The sequence below is a fragment of the Peromyscus maniculatus genome, chromosome 1 (genome assembly GCF_049852395.1).
Source record: "Peromyscus maniculatus bairdii isolate BWxNUB_F1_BW_parent chromosome 1, HU_Pman_BW_mat_3.1, whole genome shotgun sequence".
Classification (NCBI taxonomy): Eukaryota; Metazoa; Chordata; class Mammalia; order Rodentia; family Cricetidae; genus Peromyscus; species Peromyscus maniculatus.
The window spans coordinates 163,499,166-163,519,315 of record NC_134852.1 but is presented as its reverse complement, the minus strand read 5'-3'; the positions used below and the strand labels follow the sequence as shown (position 1 = coordinate 163,519,315).

The 20,150-nt window shown below is 41.1% G+C and overlaps 2 protein-coding genes and 1 long non-coding RNA gene across 6 annotated transcripts in view; 2 read left to right on the top strand and 1 right to left on the bottom strand.

Annotated features, from left to right (window-relative positions):
- The window catches only part of LOC143270367 (uncharacterized), a 31,182-nt gene extending 28,941 nt beyond the window's left edge, over positions 1–2,241 (bottom strand). The window contains exon 1 of the long non-coding RNA XR_013047534.1: positions 2,120–2,241. This is a non-coding gene — a long non-coding RNA (uncharacterized LOC143270367). The remainder of the gene's footprint in view (positions 1–2,119) is intronic.
- LOC102916937 (membrane-spanning 4-domains subfamily A member 5) lies at positions 1,067–11,038 on the top strand. 2 transcript variants are annotated; one of them, XM_006998282.3, is made up of 5 exons: positions 1,068–1,341; positions 4,185–4,313; positions 5,856–5,912; positions 7,416–7,568; positions 10,850–11,038. In XM_006998282.3, the coding sequence occupies exons 1-5, from the start codon at positions 1,189–1,191 to the stop codon at positions 10,934–10,936; spliced, it is 579 nt and encodes a 192-aa protein (XP_006998344.1). In that variant the 5' UTR covers positions 1,068–1,188; the 3' UTR covers positions 10,937–11,038. The 2 variants fall into 2 exon arrangements, with proteins under 2 accessions (XP_076416251.1, XP_006998344.1); XM_076560136.1 differs by lacking the exon at positions 4,185–4,313 and having other exon boundaries at positions 1,067–1,341.
- Positions 5,857–20,150, top strand: part of Ms4a1 (membrane spanning 4-domains A1) — a 26,830-nt gene continuing 12,536 nt past the window's right edge. The window contains exons 1-2 of one of the 3 annotated variants that reach the window (XM_076560090.1): positions 5,857–5,912; positions 7,501–7,568. Coding sequence is in view for 1 of the 3 variants with exons in the window: in XM_042261113.2 (XP_042117047.1) it covers positions 11,302–11,439 (138 nt within the window). In the remaining 2 variants the exon portion in view is untranslated. Of the gene's footprint in view, positions 5,913–7,500; positions 7,569–11,191; positions 11,440–18,153; positions 18,344–20,150 lie in introns of those variants that run through there. The other 2 variants (XM_042261113.2, XM_076560086.1) reach the window with 2 other exon arrangements.

The window sequence follows — 20,150 nt, the reverse complement described above, 5'->3', positions numbered from 1 at the left end:
AAAGCCTATAGCAAAGCTAAAACATGGGCAATAAACAAAGTTCATATAGTCCATTACAACTAAGCCGTTACATTGGCCCAAAGATTACTTAACTCAAAAGAAATGAATTAAATACCCGATGATTTTCATGAAGGATAACCATCAGCAGGAATCCACATTCACTTAAGCTGAATGTGACAAAGGTCCACTCAAAATAGAAACTATGCTATATGGATGTAATCGACTAGTAAGATGCTGGTCTTGACAAAAAATTCAATGAAGGTATGAGATCAATAGAATAATAGAGCATGACCCCCCCCACACACACACACACCTTAAAAAAATAAACAATTCTTTTTTTTTTTTTTGCTCACTTATGTCCTTGCAGTTTTACATGCCAGATCCACTAATGAAGTAGTCTATTTCTATTTATCACTTGAGTCTAAACTGCCTACAGAATTTAGGTTAATGAATGGGACACTAGCAAATGACTCAGAAGAAGTCTGAAGAGCAATATTGTCCTGAAAAAAGTCTCCAACTATCAGATGCATGACTGATGTCATCCTCACTCATTTAACCCTACACAATCTACTAGTGGACCAAAGATGTATGAGAAAACTTGGCGAGGATTAATAGAACAGTACCAGCAGTGTAAGTGGCAGAGTGTCCACAAAATCAAATTGTAGTTATTTGAAGCCACTATGCTTTGGGGTGGTTTATAACATAAAGCTACTAAAATGAGGTTGCAAAAATTATCTTTTAAGTGACAGGCAACATGCATAAGGTGTGTGCTTAAAAAATTGACTAGTTAATTCTAAGGTCTGAAAGGTTTTGTCCTCTCTACATCTGAAATGGAAGAACTGGAAATTTGGGAACTAAAAGATTTCACAGGTTAATATATATATGAGGAAGTTGTAAAAACAGAGGACTATGTGACTTGCCCAAGGACATAGTGTTTTCTGACCAAATCAAGACCACTAGTCAGCTTCTCCAATCCAACACACAGATGTGGGCACTTTAACTCATATCTTTGGGCTCTTGACCATTCCTGAGATTCTATGACTCTGTGACTTGATGGTTCTATAATTCTAAGCCAAAGTACAACAATGCCAGTGCTCTAGCCAGCCTCAGTACAGGAAACAAACATGGTCTAAATGGGAGTACCAGCTAAATCCTTTTCTTTCACTTGAAGAGACCAACTGTACCATCATGGATTCAAACAATATGCACAGTCCTGTGTTCCTGGTGCTTCCTCCAGAAGTTACCAGTCAAGAATACCAAGCAACAGGACTTACAGCCACAGCCTATGACTCCCAAAAACGAGTGCAGAAAATCCTTATTAGAAAATTGAAGATTTTAGGGGTAAGTAAAATGTGTCCCTCTGCATATTCTACACTGGGTGGAGGGGACGGGGGGAGTAAGAAAGTATCTGGTGGCACACATTCTCCAATAGGAATAAACTCAATTAAGGAAGTGTGGGTTGGACTTCTATATAAATTATGCACAAGATTCTGTGAATATAAAAACACAAGATGAATAAATTCAATGTTCCTGGACTCTTAAAAACCACAGCCTCCAAACTAACCATCTTTGAGGTTTTTCTAGTCAGTTTCAGAGAGAAAAAGGAAAAATGGCAATCAAGAAGTTAAGCTAGATTTTCTATCAGCATACTGCAACATGTAATTTTATACCTTCTCAAAGCTCAGAACTCACAGCTTTATATAACATGCACATTATAGGCTTATTTATGCATATAAGTATAAAGATTTTTAGAATAGCCTCTTTTTCATTTTTTAAATTAAAAATATAAGTACATCATCTCCCTCCAACCTACTTTATGCTCCCTCCCTCACTGTTCTCTCTGAAAACTGTGGTCTCTTTTTATTTGTTATTGTTACATATATGTATAATACACAAATACATAAATACAACCTACTGATTCTGATAGTGTTGCTGACCACTTGTACTTGGATAATCAATTCACAGAGGTGGGAGTATGCTTATCCCTAGAAAAGACTTATTCTCCCTTTCTCAGAAGTCCTTAGTTGCCTGTAGTTCTTTGTCTAGAGGTAGGGTCCTGGCAAACATTCGTTTCTCCATCAATCAACTCATTCATTCTACAAATACTAATTTTATTTACCAAACTTTTCTTAAGACAATGGGCAGGTGAGAGGTAGTCAGGTATATTTGAGGTTGTAATGTCACCAATATCTTTGAGAATATGCTGTCCTTTGAACTCCAACCTCCCAGAATGGAAAATAGAAAATAATCTTTTTCTGAAAAAAAAAAAAAACAGAAATAAGAAAGACCATCCTGTGGCACGTGGAAGACCACTAGTGCACTCTGCTTCAGCATCTCTTCAAATACGATGGAGTCCAATCTCGAATGAAATAGTTTATAATACTTTAACAGAAATGGAACTAGGTGCGAGCAACTATGTTAGCTTCTGTACTCACAGAAACAAATACAAGCTAGTTATTCCTCACTGAGGCAAAGAAAGGTGTCATTCAAACACAATAATAGCATGAAAATATTGAGAATAATATTTCAATGGAGCATGTAGGAAGAGCATAAATGGTGATAATGAGAGTGGGAGCCCCAGAGTTGGAACAGTCATCACCAATGAAAAGGGGATGAGCACATTTCACAATGAAGTGGACATTGAACCCAGACTCTGATGAAATAATGTAAGTTCAACAAATATACATGAAGGGGGGAAGCAGAAGCCAGCTAGCATAGGGAGGGGTGGTAGAGGAGAGCTGGGAGGGGTCAATCTAGGCCTAAAAGATTTAAGAAGACTAAAAATAAAAAGAATTAATCTGTCTGATAAATTAGTCATGATATACCCATACAGAACAACAGTGTTCTGTAGTACAAGAAATAAGCTAACAAGCCAAGAGGAAGCATAAAGAATCTCATTTTCATATTGTTAAGTGAAAGAAGACAACGAGTGCTTCAGGTGATGATAGACAATGGAGGACTCTCTCTACAAATTCACCAACATGTGGGAAAAACATAAAAGTTATGAAATAAGCACCCCAATGTTTCCCACAACAGGAAAATGGGATCAAAATCAAATACGTGTGTTTTTGTAATTCCTCTATCAGATTGCTAGTTTATATTTTACCTGTATTTATTTGTTGTTGTGCATATATGGTCACATGCATGCCACAGCAAATGTGTGGAGGTCAGAGAAGAACTTTCAGGAGTCCACTCTCTCCTTCCACCACACACGTTCCAGGGACCGAACTCAGATTGTCCTGCTTGGTGCCAGGCACCTTTACCTGCTGAGCCATCTTGCTAGCTGAAGTATGTATGATTTTACAAGATGAGATAATAGGAAAAGTTAGCTACTTTGGGATTGTTGCAATCAGGGAACTTGAAAAGGACAGGTGACCTGATGGCCCCAGGCCTAAAAGGATGACAGCACCAACAAAGAAGTCAGAAAATCAGGCTTAGAGGGGGAAAGCAAGCCCATTTTAGGACACATGGAATATGAGTTGGTAGTGGGACATTCAAGAGGGATAGTCATCCAGATGTGATATGCATACCATACCTCTTAGGATTTAGCCACCAAATGTTGGTACTGCAGCAAAAGAGCTCACCCAGACTGAGGAAGTACAGCAAAAAGACAACAGGGGACATAATCCCTGGGTCATACACCTTCTGTTCTTCTTGTCATTCTTGCCAGGCTTCTTTAGCACCCCTGGGCCCCCTGCCTAGCATTCACAGTATGTCCAGAATGTGCCTTACAAGCATAGCACAGGGAGAATGAAGAACAACCTATGAGGAAACCTCCAGGCCTGGGGATACAGCCCTGCTTCAGAAGGCTCAAAGGATTACTCACCTCCAAGAGGATTTTCCTGAGTGTCCCCTGAGGCCAAACTGGTTCAGTAATTTAAAGTCGACATTCGCATGCATGTGCTGAAGAACTGGGGGCTTTAGTAATAAGCGAGTGGGGCCTGAGAGCTTCCTCTCATAGCATCAGCTGACCTTGAGCTTGGGAGCAGTGGGACAGACTCATTTTCCTCTTAGTAATTATCAGATGGAGGGATTAAGAAAACACAAGGAATATTGAAGAGGGACATCCATTATCCTTCCCCAGACTATAAAGAGGGTAACCGCCAAATCCTGGCAGTAAAGATGTAAGCGGAATGGGCTCCACCCCCGCGCTTCTGCTGAGCTGACTTTCCCTTCTATTGCAGACCGCCCAGATCCTGTTTGGAATCATGAACTTTTCGTTCGGAGTTGTTTTCCTTTTCACCTTGGTAAACCCATACCCAAGGTTTCCTTTTATATTTATCTCAGGATATCCATTTTGGGGCTCTGCTTTGGTGAGTTTAGTGCATTTAGTTCAATTTAAAGGCATGTCAACCAGGCAATGTGTTAGTGAATGGATTCTTAGTTATGAAACAAGATAGGTTTGGGTATATGATTCTGTAGAAATGCCACAAAGACATTAACCCCATCGCGACTACTTCTATCCTCCACTGAATCACCAGAATTGGTGGTAGCCCATCTTTGGGTCTTGAAATTTGGAGGGACTATTTATTTGGATTTTATGATTGTTTATTGGTCCATCAATTCATCCAAAATTTCTCGCAATACATGATAAACTGTATTCACAGAGCAAGACAATGAGGATCCAAATTTTAGTACAGTGGTTATCCTCCAATGGACATTCAGTCTAATAAGAATGAAACCATGCCAAGAGATCAGCATACTTCTTATACCTATGTGATACTGCTTCTGATGCTGATATGCTAGCGGTTTGCTCTGCAGAAAGTAAAGGAGGGACAGGGACAGCTCCTGCATGTGCCTTCTGAGCCACAAAGAGAAGCTTATTTAATCACATGTAGTCCTCGTTGACTTTGCACCTGCTTAGCATCAGAGACTGGGTAGAGTGTGGGATTCAGTAGAAGGCAGTCCCTGGTCACAAGTCCTCATACCATAGGGTATGACAAGTATTTGGCAGAGGACACAAAAGCTGCTAGAGGAAAGGCATCTGAGTGTAAAGGAAACTGTGCAGAGTTATTTCCAGCTGGTCTATGGCTTAAGGATGAGGGGTTGTTTAATTAGGTGAAAAGCATATTCAAAAGATGGGAACAGAGGGTGTCTGGGTATAAAGGGAGGGAGGTTTCATTATCTGTCTGATGGTCTAGGAGAGCATCCACTACTAATGGGGCTGAAAGAAGAGGATAAAAATTTAAACATAGCAGGGTTGAACTCAGATTGTAAGTTTCTACTGGACAATGAGGCTGCCATATTTGACCCACCTCCACAAAAATGAATGTGTGTGATATCTTCCTTTTTACCTTCCTCCCCCCTTCCTTCCTTCCTTCCTTCCTTCCTTCCTTCCTTCCTTCCTTCCTTCCTTCCTTTCTTTCTTTCTTTCTTTCTTTCTTTCTTTCTTTCTTTCTTTCTTTTTTCTTCCTTCCTTCCTGTCTTCCTTTCTTCTCTCTCTTTCTCCAGTCTGTTGACTGAAATCATACCTAGTGTTCCCATACAACAGAACACACTGATTGTACTATAATGACTCTGCAACCTTAGTATTCATAAACTGATGACACTGGTATCATTTGGTAGCTGAGTCATAGTTATCAATAACAGGAGAATGGATGAGGAAATAAAAGTCCAGTAAAAACATCCTCTTCTTCAAACAGGTGGCTCAGACTAAAGCAGATCTAGCCTTTTTGTTCTCTGTTCTGTGGACAGCCATGTGAGGTGGCTCACCCACCTCACTCCCTTGGGGTTTCTGCGACCTTAGGAGGGAGGCATAGGGAAGAAATGGCCAGAGACCTGACTGAGAAACCCTCCACATCAGCTTCCTGTGTCCATCATTAAAACATTTATTCTTTATTTATTTGTTTGTGTAGTTCATTAACTCTGGAGCCTTTCTGATTGCACTGAAGAGAAAAACTACGAACACTCTGGTGAGTTCTATTTCTACCTTATAAAAATTTTAATGGCTAAGTAATTGCCTGGCTTTGGAAATCATCATATAATCAGAAACCATTAGTCATCAGGAGACTTTTCCAGGTTATCATGTTTGAGTCTCATATTCTACATGAAGACACTGAGGCGCAGAACAGTTCAATGACTCGACCATGGTCTCTGGTCGTTAATGCAGATTCGGTCTCAGTAATCTAGTTATTCATTCATTTTTTTTGTTTTTTGTTTTTCAAGACAGGGTTTCTCTGTGTAGCTTTGCGCCTTTCCTGGATCTCGCTCTGTAGACCAGGCTGGCCTCGAACTCACAAAGATCCGCCTGGCTCTGCCTCCCGAGTCCTGGGATTAAAGGCGTGTGCCACCACCGCCCGGCTTCATTCATTCTTTTTATAAGTAGTTTTGGTGCCTACTGCACACCAGATGCTTTACCAGGAAAAGCACAATGTAGACAACCCAATTAAACCATAAATGGACTCCAGAGGTAAAGAATACATTGATGATCTATATAAATTTGTAGGAGTAGAATATTCTATCTCACTCAAAGAAACAAAGACATTAGATAGTAATTAATAAGTCAGTAAGTTATTTGGATCAAAAAACATTGGAAAATTTTATAATTTTAAAATGTGCTTACTTTTATTTATCAGGTATGTGTCGGGGGGTGGGGGGGCATGTCCATGCCACAGTGTACCTGTGGAAGCCACATTGTACCTGTGGAAGTCACAGTGTACCTGTGGAAGTCACAGTATACCTGTGGAAGCCACAGTGTACCTGTGGAAGGCACAGTGTACCTGTGGAAGCCACAGGGTACCTGTGGAAGTCGCAGTATACCTGTGGAAGCCACAGTGTACCTGTGGAAGTCGCAGTGTACCTGTGGAAGTCGCAGTGTACCTGTGGAAGTCACAGTGTACCTGTGGAAGCCGCATTGTACCTGTGGAAGTCGCAGTGTACCTGTGGAAGCCACAGTGTACCTGTGGAAGCCACAGGGTACCTGTGGAAGTCGCAGTGTACCTGTGGAAGTCAGAAGACGGCTATCAGGAGCTGGTTCTCTCCTTCCACGGTGTGGGTCCAGGGATGGAACTCTGGTTGTCAGGTGGCAAGTACCTTTATCTGCTGAGCCATCTCACCAGCCCTAAAAGTTTGTAATTTTAGGAAGATATAAAAGTGACAGAGAAATGCAGTGTTTGGTTAAATACGGTTTTTAAATGAACATTTAAACAGGCCATAGCTACCTCTATTTGAATGGAAGTTAACCCAGGCCCAGAATGTGAGAGATGGAGAGGTTATCAAAGGCTGGCTAACTTCCCCATTCACTGTGGGTGAATGTCTAAAGATGTATTATGAGTGGTAAATGTTTTTAAATGATCACATGGTGGCTTCTTGGTGTTGTGACTAATCCAGCTCTCCAGTACTCACCCACCCCACACTGCTCTGTTTGTGGCACAAGGTAGGCCTGAGTCTTGTGTTATGTTCTGATTCTATTGCAGATAAAAATGAGCCAGGTGATGAATTTACTTAGTGCCCTGGGAGCAGCAGCTGGAATCATTCTCCTCATATTTGGTTTCCTTCTAGATGAAGAATTCATCTGTGGCTATTCTCCAGATGCTATTCAATGTGGTCCTATTACTGTTCTATTCCTTGTAAGTACCCTGTGCCATTTCTAGAGTGAGAAGCCAATGGTTTAAACAAAAAAAATAGCACCCAGTCAGCACCATCCAGACAATATTATAGGCACCTGTGTATTTCCTTTTGCTCAAAACATCCAAGAGTCCACTATACTAGACCAACATTATGTCAGACATTGTGGAGTAGAACAATGAACAGTCAACAACTTATAAAAGGTATAAAACATGCAAGTAAACTAAGGATAATAAAAAGAGAAAGTGACACTAAAGGATAGAGGCATAGTGGTATGCTTGTGGTTCAAAGTTGCCAATATATATTATAATTGTGTTTTTGGTTTTAATATTTAGATTATATTTCTGATAAAGTATGGTAAACTGAAAATAGACATTTCTGCTCTGTCCAAACTACTGCAGTAATTGGTGTAAAATAATGTAAAAGGTATGAGTGAATCTATATAGAAATAAAATGATAATCAAGTAGGCACATTAAAGACTGCTAACATGGCTAACTTCATTATAGAGTGCATGCTTAGTCAAGATGGGGCAATAGTTTGGATCCTAGTGCCCCCCAAAAATTGCTGAAGAAGTTCAAAACTACCTAAGAGAATGTAGCTCAGGTAAAAGAGAGCTGTTCTAAGATAGTGTGTGGTGTGATTAGGTGCAATAGGACCCCCAAAATCAGGGGAGGGGAACAGAAAAGAGGGAACTTATCCTGGTCATGCTGAGTAGAACTTTTCAAATCATCCCTTCTCTGAAAAAGAAGTACTATATATAAAACACACAAAACAAAACTCACTCAAAGATATTTAAAAACCTTAAAAGTCTGCTATTCACAAACTAGAAGTTTGTAAGAGAAAAGTTTAGGACTTGGAATTTCTAAACAGAATATTAAAGAACACAGAAGCTGCTTACATGTCACAGTTGTGTGCCAGTGTTGGCCTTCTGCAATATAATTATGAGAAAGACATGGAGGCCATTGTCCACTCAAGGTCTACAGTGACCTAGGCCCTCAATAGGCTTCTTAGCCTTCGGGTAAGGATAAGACAAAGTGTCGTGCAGTAAAGTGGTACAGAGGACTGCCTGAATAAGGTGAATACAGAAAAAAAATACTCATGAAATTGTAGTAACAAACCAAATTTCTGACTTCTTCCCACTCCTCAGCCCTGTCCCCACACCCTGAGATTTTAACCTTCAGTAGACACCAACGATATAATCCAAGAATGCTCACAACTTGAACATTTGCTAATGCTAAAGGATATATGGGGATAAATGACCAATAGCTTCTAGAAGCCCTATAACTTTTCCAACTCAAACTGAAAACATGTATAAAAAGAAATGACTCTGTGAATGACAGCTAATAGAAGCAAGATAGACCATGCTCCTTTGCCAATAATCCAATCCAATCTATCATTGTTCTTTGTGATTTTCAGCAAGAGAATATACATACATATAATATTGTATATAACATATTTTATATCTTTATAACATATAGATATGTTTATGTGTGTGTGTGTGTGTGTGTGTGTGTGTATTCAGAGAAGTTGTATACTGAAGCATCAGTGGATAACATCTTACTAAAACCACCACCCACTGTCACCTGTCTACCTCATGTAGTCTCAAACAGTAGTCCTTACGAAATTCCAAAGTAGATGTTCTATAAGACACAACAGCTCATAGGCAGCTCAAACTCCTTGGGATTAGCAACTACATCTTTTCCATTCAAGACTACTGGAGCAAAAGCACCCTCCTTCAAAGTGCCAGTTACCATTAATTGTGGCTTTCTTATTTTCCTATTTTTCCCATACTAGCTCAAGGTTCAAAATAACTAGTAGACAACCTTACTAACATGTGTGACATCACTGTGACAGTGTCTGGCTATTCTGTAAGGCTGAAATTAACCAGGCTCAAACACTAAAAACCCATGAAGATAACTACAGACCAATATAAATATAGATATAAATATCCCCAGTTGAATACAAGCATGTTGAATCTAGTGATATATACACAGGGTCTCCAACTACAACCAGGTATCCTGTATCCTAAGAATGAAATGTATGTTTAAGTAAATCTATGTATTTACTATACTATATCAACAAAACACATGATGGAACTCACATGATATTTGAGTGGAAATAGGAAAAAAAACATTGACTAAATTCATCATTAAATGATAAAAACACTCAACAAGCCATGAATAGAGGAGGAACTCTTCAGTTCAATTAAGTCCATCTGTAAAATTCTTCAACTTGCTTTCTCTCTGTCAAGTCTGATAATTTATTAATCGATGTATTCAGCATCCACCAGGATTCAATCAGAAGCTCCCAGGCTGCAGTCAATGATTAATGAGGAAGTAGGATGGCAAGCAGAGACATGATGAAAAGATGCATCATCATCTGAGATGGCACAGTAAGGAGACAGCATTCATTTACATAAAAGGCACACATAGATTTCATCCCAGTATCTATCTCCACTGCAACTAAGTCACCTGCATATAAACATGTGTTACAAGAACACCACTGCAGCTTTGTTCAGAGTAAAACAAAAAAGAAAAGACAGAAAAGAGAAGGAAATATATCAGCTCCTGTCACAGAAGAGGAAAGTATTGAAATGCTTTACACCATGACATTAGATTAAAAACCAGGTGGCCTTAAATGGTTATTCAACCTATCATAAAGATACAATAAACAAATATAGCATAGAACAGACTGTTAATCACATGAGCCTTTGCAATGGCCATAGAAGGATCCATTCTTGGAAGAGGACAGGCTTCAATCAGCTCTGTGCCAGGGTCCAGCCTGTGGACTTCTGGCCAGGTATGTATGGCTATGTGTACTCTTAGCTAGCATGGTACAATCTATTTTAAAGTCTTCTGAGTGGTGCTTCTAGCCTAGCTTTCTCTCCATGTCTCTTTTTCCATGTGTTACTTTTTTCTGGGGTAGTAGTTTTCTCTTTCCCCCTCTTTTTCTTGCCTTTTCTATTTTTGTCACAACCATTTTCCTATATCTTGGCTTTCTTCTATCTTTGTCCTTCAAGAGACCACTTTTTCGATATGCATTGCTCTGTGGATGTTGTGTCTATGAAATGGAGGATATCCTGAATATAATTTAGCAAATATTCTGTCTAATTTTTCTTTAAGACAATAATGTTATCCTATGCTATTCTGGTATAGCTTATATTCCCATTATCCTTCACTAATTTGAGAAGTAATGGTTTATTATGTGGTAATGGCTACTTCATTGTGATCAGAAAACCCATCACTGTCCTAACATCATGACTCCATTTTCTTTCTGTTGCAGGGGATTTTGGTTATGTTGATGATCTTCAGCATTGCTGAACTGCTTATTTCCCTCTTTTCCTCATTTTTGGGATACACCAAAAATTAATTTGCAGAAGGCTGCTGTTGAATAGCACTGTGCAAGTAAAGATGCAATGTGAGACAGCTTAGAGGCCAGTACTGCGTGTGATAAAGAGCCAACACAAATACATATTTAAAGTTTGTAATTATTTGAAGCAAAGGGGGCTGGGAGCGACTCAAGGGGGATCATTTTGGCCGATGAAACCCATCCTGCATCCCGGCAATGCCACTTCCTCTCCCAACAGAATGATTCCCTCAGTGTAATCACCCTTCTTGTTCTTTGTGGCATGGCCGCTCTATAAGTAAAGAGAGGAACCAAAGCTCAAACTCAGGTGACCACATCATCTGACTGGAAGTCTACACATGACAGTTTCCTGATGAGTCCCCTAAGAGATGCCACACAAGGGCTCCCGCTCCATGAAGCAAGAAGATGAACTGAAAGGAAGAATAGGTCGGTCAGAAACTTTTACCTTGAAGCCACAAGACTGTCAATTGTTATTAGCCAGCTACAAGAGTAGCTACAGCATGCAGGTTAGTTTTTATTTTTAACTTGACACTAACTAAAGATACCCAGGAAGAGAAATGGCCAATTGAGTAATTGCCCAGATAAAGTGACCTGTGGTCATGTTTGGGGCACTGTGATGCTTGACTTGGCAGGTCCATGCCACTATGGGTGGTGACACCCCCCAGCAGGTGGGGGGGAGCTGTATAAAAAAGCTGGCAGGGTGATGGGTCAGAGAGCAGAGTAAGCCGCATCCCTTTGTGGTTTCTGCTCCAGATTGCTGCTTTGAGTCTCGGACCTGACTTCCCTCAGTGATGGACTGTTATCTGAAAGTATAAGCCAGATATAACCCCTTCCTCCCCTAAATTTCTTTTGGCTATAGTATTGACCAAAGCAGCAGAGAAGCAAACTAGGATAATTAATACTCAATAATTAATACTCAAATCAATAATCAACGATGACAAGTATTGGTAGAGTTACTATGGTACAGAGTTTGTACCAAATGGTAAAGCTGCTGCTCCTTTGACCTCACAAAATCCTGAGAAAACTGTTATTGTTACATCTAAACAAGGAGGCTGAGCATGAAAAGGGTAAGATCTGCTCGATGTTACAAAGCTTGCAGTGGTGGGTCCGCATCAACATGCAGTCTGGTTCCACAGCCTGAGAGGTCTCACTCCTCATCTGCCGGTATCTGTCTCTCAAGCTCTTGTTGGGTCTCTGAACTCTTTTACAACCCTTCAAAATTAAAAGTAATTTCATGTTGACAGAAATAATGCCTTCCTAAAACAACTATATTTTCCAAAGTAATGTGAAGAATAGCACTGGCTTTATTTTCAAAACCCCTAAAGAAACAGTTCACAGATTTGGCTGGCTGTGCATTCACATCATCTAAGGAACTTCCAGAATCCCCAGTGCACCATAGGCAAACATATCAATTACATCAGAATATAGTGGGAGCCATGCACTTGATCAGTTTTCTGAGATTTACAGGGGATTCCAATGCAGAGAATCCTGGAAGAGGCTGCTGTAAGACAGCATAGTATATATGGGGGTGGAGGGGCAACAAGATACTCTCTATGACAATTCCCTGCAGTCCATCATGTCTCATGCTCTGCAACCTGTGGAATGTACCAGTAACATCTAGTGAAAGAGCTAAATAAGATCTTAATGTGGGTGCTGGAAAGATGGCTCAAGTTAAGAGAATTCTCTGCTCTTCCACAGTTCGGTTCCCACTATCCACACTGGACAGAGCACAGCTGCCTGTAACTCCAGTTCAGAGGTCTCTTACACCCTCTTCAGGCTCCCATGGCATCTGCAAGCATGTGGTGCACATGCACTCAGGCAGGCACACACACATATACAAATAAATAAAATATAAAATGTTTTAAGGTCCTCATGTTGTTTTGAAAACAAATGACATCATGAGGTTTGCAGGCAAACGAATGGAACTGAGTGAGGTAACCCAGACTCAGGAAGACAAACATGGTATGTACTCACTCATAAGTGGATACTAGATGTAAAGCAGAAGATTACCAGACTGCAACCCACAGCTCCAGGGAGGCTAGCTAGTAAGGAAGACCCTAGGAAAGACACAGGGATCATCCAGCGATAGAGAAACAGATGAGGTCTACAGGAGCAAACTGGGGGTGAGTGGGGGTAATGGAGGGCAAGGGTTGGGGGAAAGAGAGCTTAGGAGAGCAGGAGGTTTGAGCTGGATCAGGAACAGAGTGGGAGAACAAGGAAAGAGATACCATGATAAATGAAGACACCATGGGAATGGGGAGAAGCAGAGTGCTAGGGAGGTCCCCAGGAATCCACAAAAATGACTCCACCATAGACTACTGGCAATGGTCGAGAGGGCGCCTGAACTGACCTACTCTGGTGATCGGATGGCTGAATACCCTGTCATGATAGAACCCTCATCCAGTGACTGATGGAAGCAGGTACAGAGATTTATGGCCAGGTCCCAGGCGGAGCTCCAGGAGTCCAGTCAACAAGAGAGAGGAGGGATTATATGAGCAAGAGATATGGAGACCATGATTGGAAAAAGTACAGTGATAACTAGCCAAACTAGTGGAAACACATGAACTGTGGACCAATAGCTGAGGAGCCCCCATGGTACTGGACTAGGCCCTCTGGATAAGTGAGACAGTTGTTTAGCTTGAACTGTTTAGGGGGACCCCAGGCAGTAGGACTGGGACCTGTCCCTAGTGCATGAGCCAGCTTTTTGGAACCCAGTGCCTATGATGAGACACTTTGCGCAGCCTTGGTGCGGGGAGGAGGGACTTGGACCTGCCTTAACTGAATCTACCAGGATCTGCTGACTCCCCATGGGAGACCTTGCCTTGGAGGAGGTGGGAATGGGGGGTGGGTTGGGGGGGGAAGGCTGGGGAGTGGGAGGAGGAAGGACAAGGGAATCTGAAGTTGATATGTAAAATGAATAGAAAATCTCTTAATAAAATTTAAAGAAATATTTGAACACACATCATAGGACATGATAAAAGTAAGAATCAAAGATGGGAAGAAAAATAAAATTGAGTACCTAAAAGAAAAAATGAACAACTTGATAGGAAAAATGGACCACACTCTTGACTAGACACTTTATAGAATAGAACATCACAAAACCATCCACATATATGAAGATAGGCATTGCCATCAGCGCCATAGGAAGAAAAAACCTAAACCACACTGACATGCCATACTTCTATTTATAAATATTTGTCATAGAAAATGATGAGCTACATGTATGAGGGTGTATATATAGCATTCACTGAAAAGTATGTTCTAAAGATTGAAAGCAATCATGACATTTTATTTAAAACAACACAATTTGTTTAGATTAAAAATAAAAACCAAATTAGAGCCAAAAAAAGAATAAAGCATTGGAATTTATTTCTGGAATCTTCTAGACCCAATAAAGATAATTTTTCCTCGAAAGAAAGGAAGGAAGGAAGGAAAGAAGGAAGGAAGGAAGGAAGGAAGGAAGGGAGGGAGGGAGGGAGGGAGGGAGGGAGGGAGGGAGGGAGGAAGGAAGGAAGGAAGGAAGGGAGGAAGGAAGGAAGGAAGAGAAAGAAAGAAGAAAGGAAGGAAGGAAGAAAGAGAAAGAATGGAAGAAAGAAAGAAAGAAAGAAAGAAAGAAAGAAAGAAAGAAAGAAAGAAAGAAAGAAAGAAAGAAAGAAAGAAGAAAGAGAGAGAGAGAAAGAAAGAAAGAAAGAAAGAAAGAAAGAAAGAAAGAAAGAAAGAAAGAAAGAAAGAAAGAAAGGAAAAGAAAGAAAGAGAGAAAGAAAGAAAGGAAAAGAAAGAAAGAAAAAAGAAAAAAGAAAGGAAGAAAACACTTTTGAACTCATAGATCCCAAAAAAGGTCTTGAGGATGCCAAAAGATTTCCAATCCTCACTCTAAGAATCACAGCATTGTACTGCATTTCCCTACACTAGCTGGATACCACCAGCACTGAGACATTGCCTGTGTCATTTCAAACTGGCATGGCTGCCCATTAAGGAAGGTGTGCCTTCAGTCACAGACATGAAAGTGAAACTCAAAGCAGCCAACTTTTTCTGAGAACACAAAGGGCATCTTATTTAAAAACAGGATTTGAATTAATATTCCTAACTGCAAATCTCATATTTCATGCTGTCTTGGGCATAGGAAGAATTGTAGCCTGTTCAAATGAATAAACTAACAAGCTTTCTTAGATTTCTGCCCTAAGCTAGAAGGAGCTGAGGTGTGCTCTCAGCTGGAAGTTACATGGATGAAGGTGTGGAGCAAGAGACATTAGTTTTTATTTCCCATAGATTGAGGTTCTGGTGAAAGAATATTTGGTAACTGAGTGAGTGATATTTAGGCTTTAGAAGTATTTAAAGGTGAAAACCTGACACATTATGGTAAGGACTTGTAAGTTAGACTAATTATTAGATGTTATTTTATCATGTACAGTCGTGTGACTTAACAGAGTATTTAAACACTATGGGCTTTAAATTCTATGGCTAAAATTCAGTAACATTTACCTAATGCTTTGCTGTGAACTGGGTAAATGGTGTAGGTACTTATAATTGAATTTTTTTTTGCTTCTAAAACTTTATTAATTTCTAGCAGTGTGTTTGGGGACCAGCTCCTTTATTTCCTAAGCCTTGGTTTCTCTAATCATAAAACAATCAGTTGATATTGTGGGTGTTATCAGAATTTTGACACAGGTGGAGCGTGGCATGTGCATGGACATTTGATGAATGTTACTTTTCTGTGCAAAGTGTGAAGTGTTTCCTCAGAACACAAAGAACTATAAGAATGTTAAGTACTTGAACTTATAAGTACAACATTGGGATCTTCAGGCCTACAGCCAGATTCGATTTCATTTCAATACTGAGCCTCAGTTCTGAGCAACCTGCTTCTCCCTTACCAATGCTCTGAACCAAAAATCCCTCCAAAGGCAGATAATTCTGGGTGCCAGGACTTTGCTGAGCAGCTGACAACATGGCATCAATTTCCTTCCTAATTCTGAGTAGCCTGCTGGTCCTTACCTTCATGAGAGAAAAAGCCAAACAGAGCCCTTAGAAAGACTCAGAAAAGCCTAGCCCTGCTTTTAAAGGACATGGTGATCAAAGGCTGAGTAAGGAAAGGACACAAACAATCACAATGTAGAAGTCAGTCTTCAGAAGAGGGAAGCACAGTACTAAGAGTTGGGAGTTGAGAACATATGTGGGTCTGCAAATGCTAGCTGGATCAGAGTTATTAGACGTTTATATGCACCGTCAGAGCATCTTTTCCAAATTAGAGGCAGAGGATAGTGATAAGAGGATAGTTTAAAGGAAAAACCTGTTAAGGGTATAACAGCATCAACAAAACATCCAACATAAAACAGGAAAATCAAAGGCAGGGCAGTTGACAAAACCTAACTGTGGTGAGCATTTGAGCACACTCAGTCCAAATCAGCCAAGACAAATTAAGTGGATGATATAAACTGAATTCGAGTTGGTTTGGGAGGATTCACACTGAGACAAGGTCATCTCCTTGGCTAGAAAGACAAGAGAAACAAATATCCCAAGACTAGGAAAATGGGACTTAGAAACAGATATGAAGGCTGGGTTGTACATCCCTGGGTCAGGGCTCTCAAAGGTCATACATTTACAAGGCCTTGTCCTGCTCTCACATGCAGTGCACTGAAAGGTACTTATCTCTAACCCACCCACCATGCCTGGATAGGAGCTTCAGGTCTCACAGTCATCTACAGCCCAGGCCTGGAGAGCTCTGGTTTGAATATATTCCTAAAGATCTTAGAAAAGTTAACTCTCATTGTGACCGTGCTGAGAAGTGGGCCTTAAGTGGTGATTGATCATAAGGACTCTGCCCTTAAAAATGCTAACACTGTCACCATGGAAACTAGCTAGTACCCATCCCTAATCCCCTCCGTGAATATGTGTTCTCTTGCCCTATGCCTTTCTCCACGGGATATTAGAGCACAAAAGCCCTGTCAGATGTGGGACCCTTGACCTTGAACTTTCCAGACTACTAAATTGTAATACGTCTGTTATTTATAAATTTAAAGAGTCTTGGATATTTTAGTGGAGCAACACAAAACAAAGACATTATGTCATTATATCCAACCATTGACACTTTTCAACAGATGTGCACCTAGAATCTTTAATGGTTGGGGGATCTGCCATTTTCCCTCCCCTCCTCACTACAACATTTCTGACAGGTGGCTGAAAGGCTGTCACCTCAGTTTTCTGAATGGCAGTGTGTCCCCTACCCAAATAGCCAGCTTGTTACACTAATAAACCACTTCAGCAATATGGTGCACCAAAACCAGCCTCCCCAGAAATACTTCTACTCACTGGTCCTAATAATATGTCTCTAAACCAATTTAAATGAAATAGAGAGGGGAAAAAAGAGAGATGAGAGAGAGGTGAATAGCCTCAGATTCGTTAATATAGTTACTGCGTTTCAACCCTTTAGATTAAATGGGCAAAGATACATATCTACAGCTCTGTACCTCTAATGAAATAAAATAATAGACAATGAGATTAAAAATTAATAAAAAAGCCTAACATATGAGCATACAGGGTGTATATAGAGGAGGGGATAATAATAACCTTAAGAAAACTCTTTTATTCACCTCCCAGATGTTTAGAATTTCGCCATGCCACCAACTTCCTCCACTTACCTACTTGATCTGTCACTGAACGTGGGCATACAGCTCCAGGCATACTGAAGAGAGAGGGCAGCAGGAAGGTGGAGAAGAAGGGTGGACTCCTATGTAAAAGTGTTGTTTCAATTCATAGCACCCAAAATGGGAGCTGAGTCTTGCCTCATGCTTCTGGGTTCATGTTCTTTGGAGAACAAATTATATTTGAGGCCATTTCTGCTGAATTTGACACAAGATTTCCATGGCCCGCTAGAACTGTGTATGAGCAAATGATAGTACCGTTTGCAAACCAACAGGTACAACACTCCCAAGTGTACCTGTTCTGGGCTTCTGAGTCTCTGCATGGGTGCCTCCCCGACCTGCTCAACCCTAAAAGTGAAGCATGAAGGTAGTCATGTCCCTAGCAGCCCATCTCTGGAGAATTTCTAGCGCCCCCCCTAACCCTTAGGGACCCACCATCCACACCTGCTTACAGGGTGGGGGCTGCAGAACTTCTTCTAATTAAGGTAGCATGAAGCACACCAGACTGTCCCCAGGGTATTTTTCAAGAAGTGAAACCTCCTGGTAAGGCAGAAACTTTTTTGTATATCCTTTCTATCAAAGCGAAGTGATTGGAGCGGATCTCAAGGTAGCAGAAGCTGCCAATTTCCTGTCACCTGGTGTCAATCAGAGGTACCAGCCCCAGGGCCTGGTCTATCTCACTCATCTTCAAGTACTTGAGATAGGAGAAGCAGCCAGCTGATCTCAGCAGTGTCTGAATTGGCCCTTGAGCCTTGAAGCCTTGGAGACTCAGGTAAGGCATGAGTTTGCTCTGCTTAAATGATTAAAAAGAGAGGCCGGATGAGGAGAGGAGTGGTTTTAGAGACTAGAGAGTCTTTCAGACTGGGGTGCCCCTGGTGAGACTTTCAAATGGCAGCATGATTTAAGCTGTGATGGCTTCAAGTCTGGATGTGCCACCTTCCTCCTAACTGCCTCCCCCTCTCAAAAATGACTCTAGGCAATGCGTGGTAAGCAGATGCCAGCATGGAGGTCAAGTCTCCGACATGTTGGGCTCAACCTGAGGCTCTACTATATTGAAGCCTCATAACCTTGGGTGAGTGGCCGAACCTCTCCACGCCCCATAAAATGGGAGCAATAGAAAGGCCCTCTGCATCATGAAGATTAAACCTAAAATACGGAATCTTTTTAGGATGGCCTGAGACTAAACTAGAAAATAAACCTGGCCGTAAGAGTATAATTCCGTTCCTCGTTTCTGCTGATTTTTGTCTCCAAAGATCAACTTCACTGTAAACATGCATAGATGGTGTCAAACTTTAGTGGCTAGCATTTTCTACATGTTATTGGTACACTGAGGACAACTCCTGCTTTCTATGTACCATCTAAGAAGCTGAGGGTAAGAGTGGGCCCTGGAGACAGACTAGAGGGATTGACTTTAACTAGGTTCTAATGTGTTCCCAAAACTAAACCATAAAGTGTGTGTGTGTGGTGTGTGTGTGTGTGTGTGTGTGTGTGTGTGAGAGAGAGAGAGAGAGAGAGAGAGAGCGAGAGAGAGAGAGAGAGAGAGAGAGAGAGAGAGAGAGAGAGAGAGAGAGAGAGAGAGAGAGAGACTGTCCCTGTTTCCCTTATAATGGTTTGGTCTCATCGATGGTCAGGTGAAGGGAGGTTATCATCTTGTGAATAGATAGCATCCTGAGTATTTATCTGTAAACCTTCCAGAGGAGGAAGCTGAGCTTGATGATCTGTTTAACTCTGAGTGAGATCACAGCATCACAGGAGGCAGGTTCCCTGTATAATCCTGCACAGCTCCCTTAGTGGATTAACACTGTTTCAGAAGTTACATATCATACTAAAATGAAAGTGGTTGGTGGGAAAGTAATAAACATGAGTGACTGTGGACTTGGAAGAAGTTCTTACCATCAGGCAAGGAATGGCCTCATGAACATCCTTTTGTGGAGGTTGACAGAATTGGGGGGGCGGGGGAGTTTTTGCAGATTCAACAAAGAAGGCAGGAGACATATCCAATTATGACTACTGAGGACATGGGTTCTGAAAGTCATCAGAGCTGGACTGTAATGAGGAGTCAGAAGGATGTATCAAGAAAGCAAAGAAAGTGAGTTAAAGGTAGTGAGATAGGTTGGGGAGAGCTGAGGCCCAGGAAGAGCACAACTTAGCAGTGATTTAGGGGATGTGTCTCAGTTGCTTTGTAAAGGGTGTATTAGAAAAATTATCGAAGGAAAACAATAACCATAATATTTCTAACATTTCTGACATTAATGTGTGTGTGTGTGTGTGTGTGTGTGTGTGTGTGTGCGCGCGCGCGCATGCGCATGCACACATATGTGGAAGTCAGAGGACAACCTGCAGGAGTCAGTTCTCCCCTCCTACCATGTGAGTCCTGGGGATGGAACATAGGTCATCAGCCTTGGCAATAAGCTGGCCTCATCACAAGATTTTTTTTTCTTATGCTATACCAGGAAAGGAAATGGGAATAAATCTACAGGTGATACTAGATGTAAGGAAAAGGTCCATGTGTATGAGGTATTGCAGATGTAGAAATGGCATGCTTTTGCTATTGCCTGAATATGTGAGGGAGCTAAAGA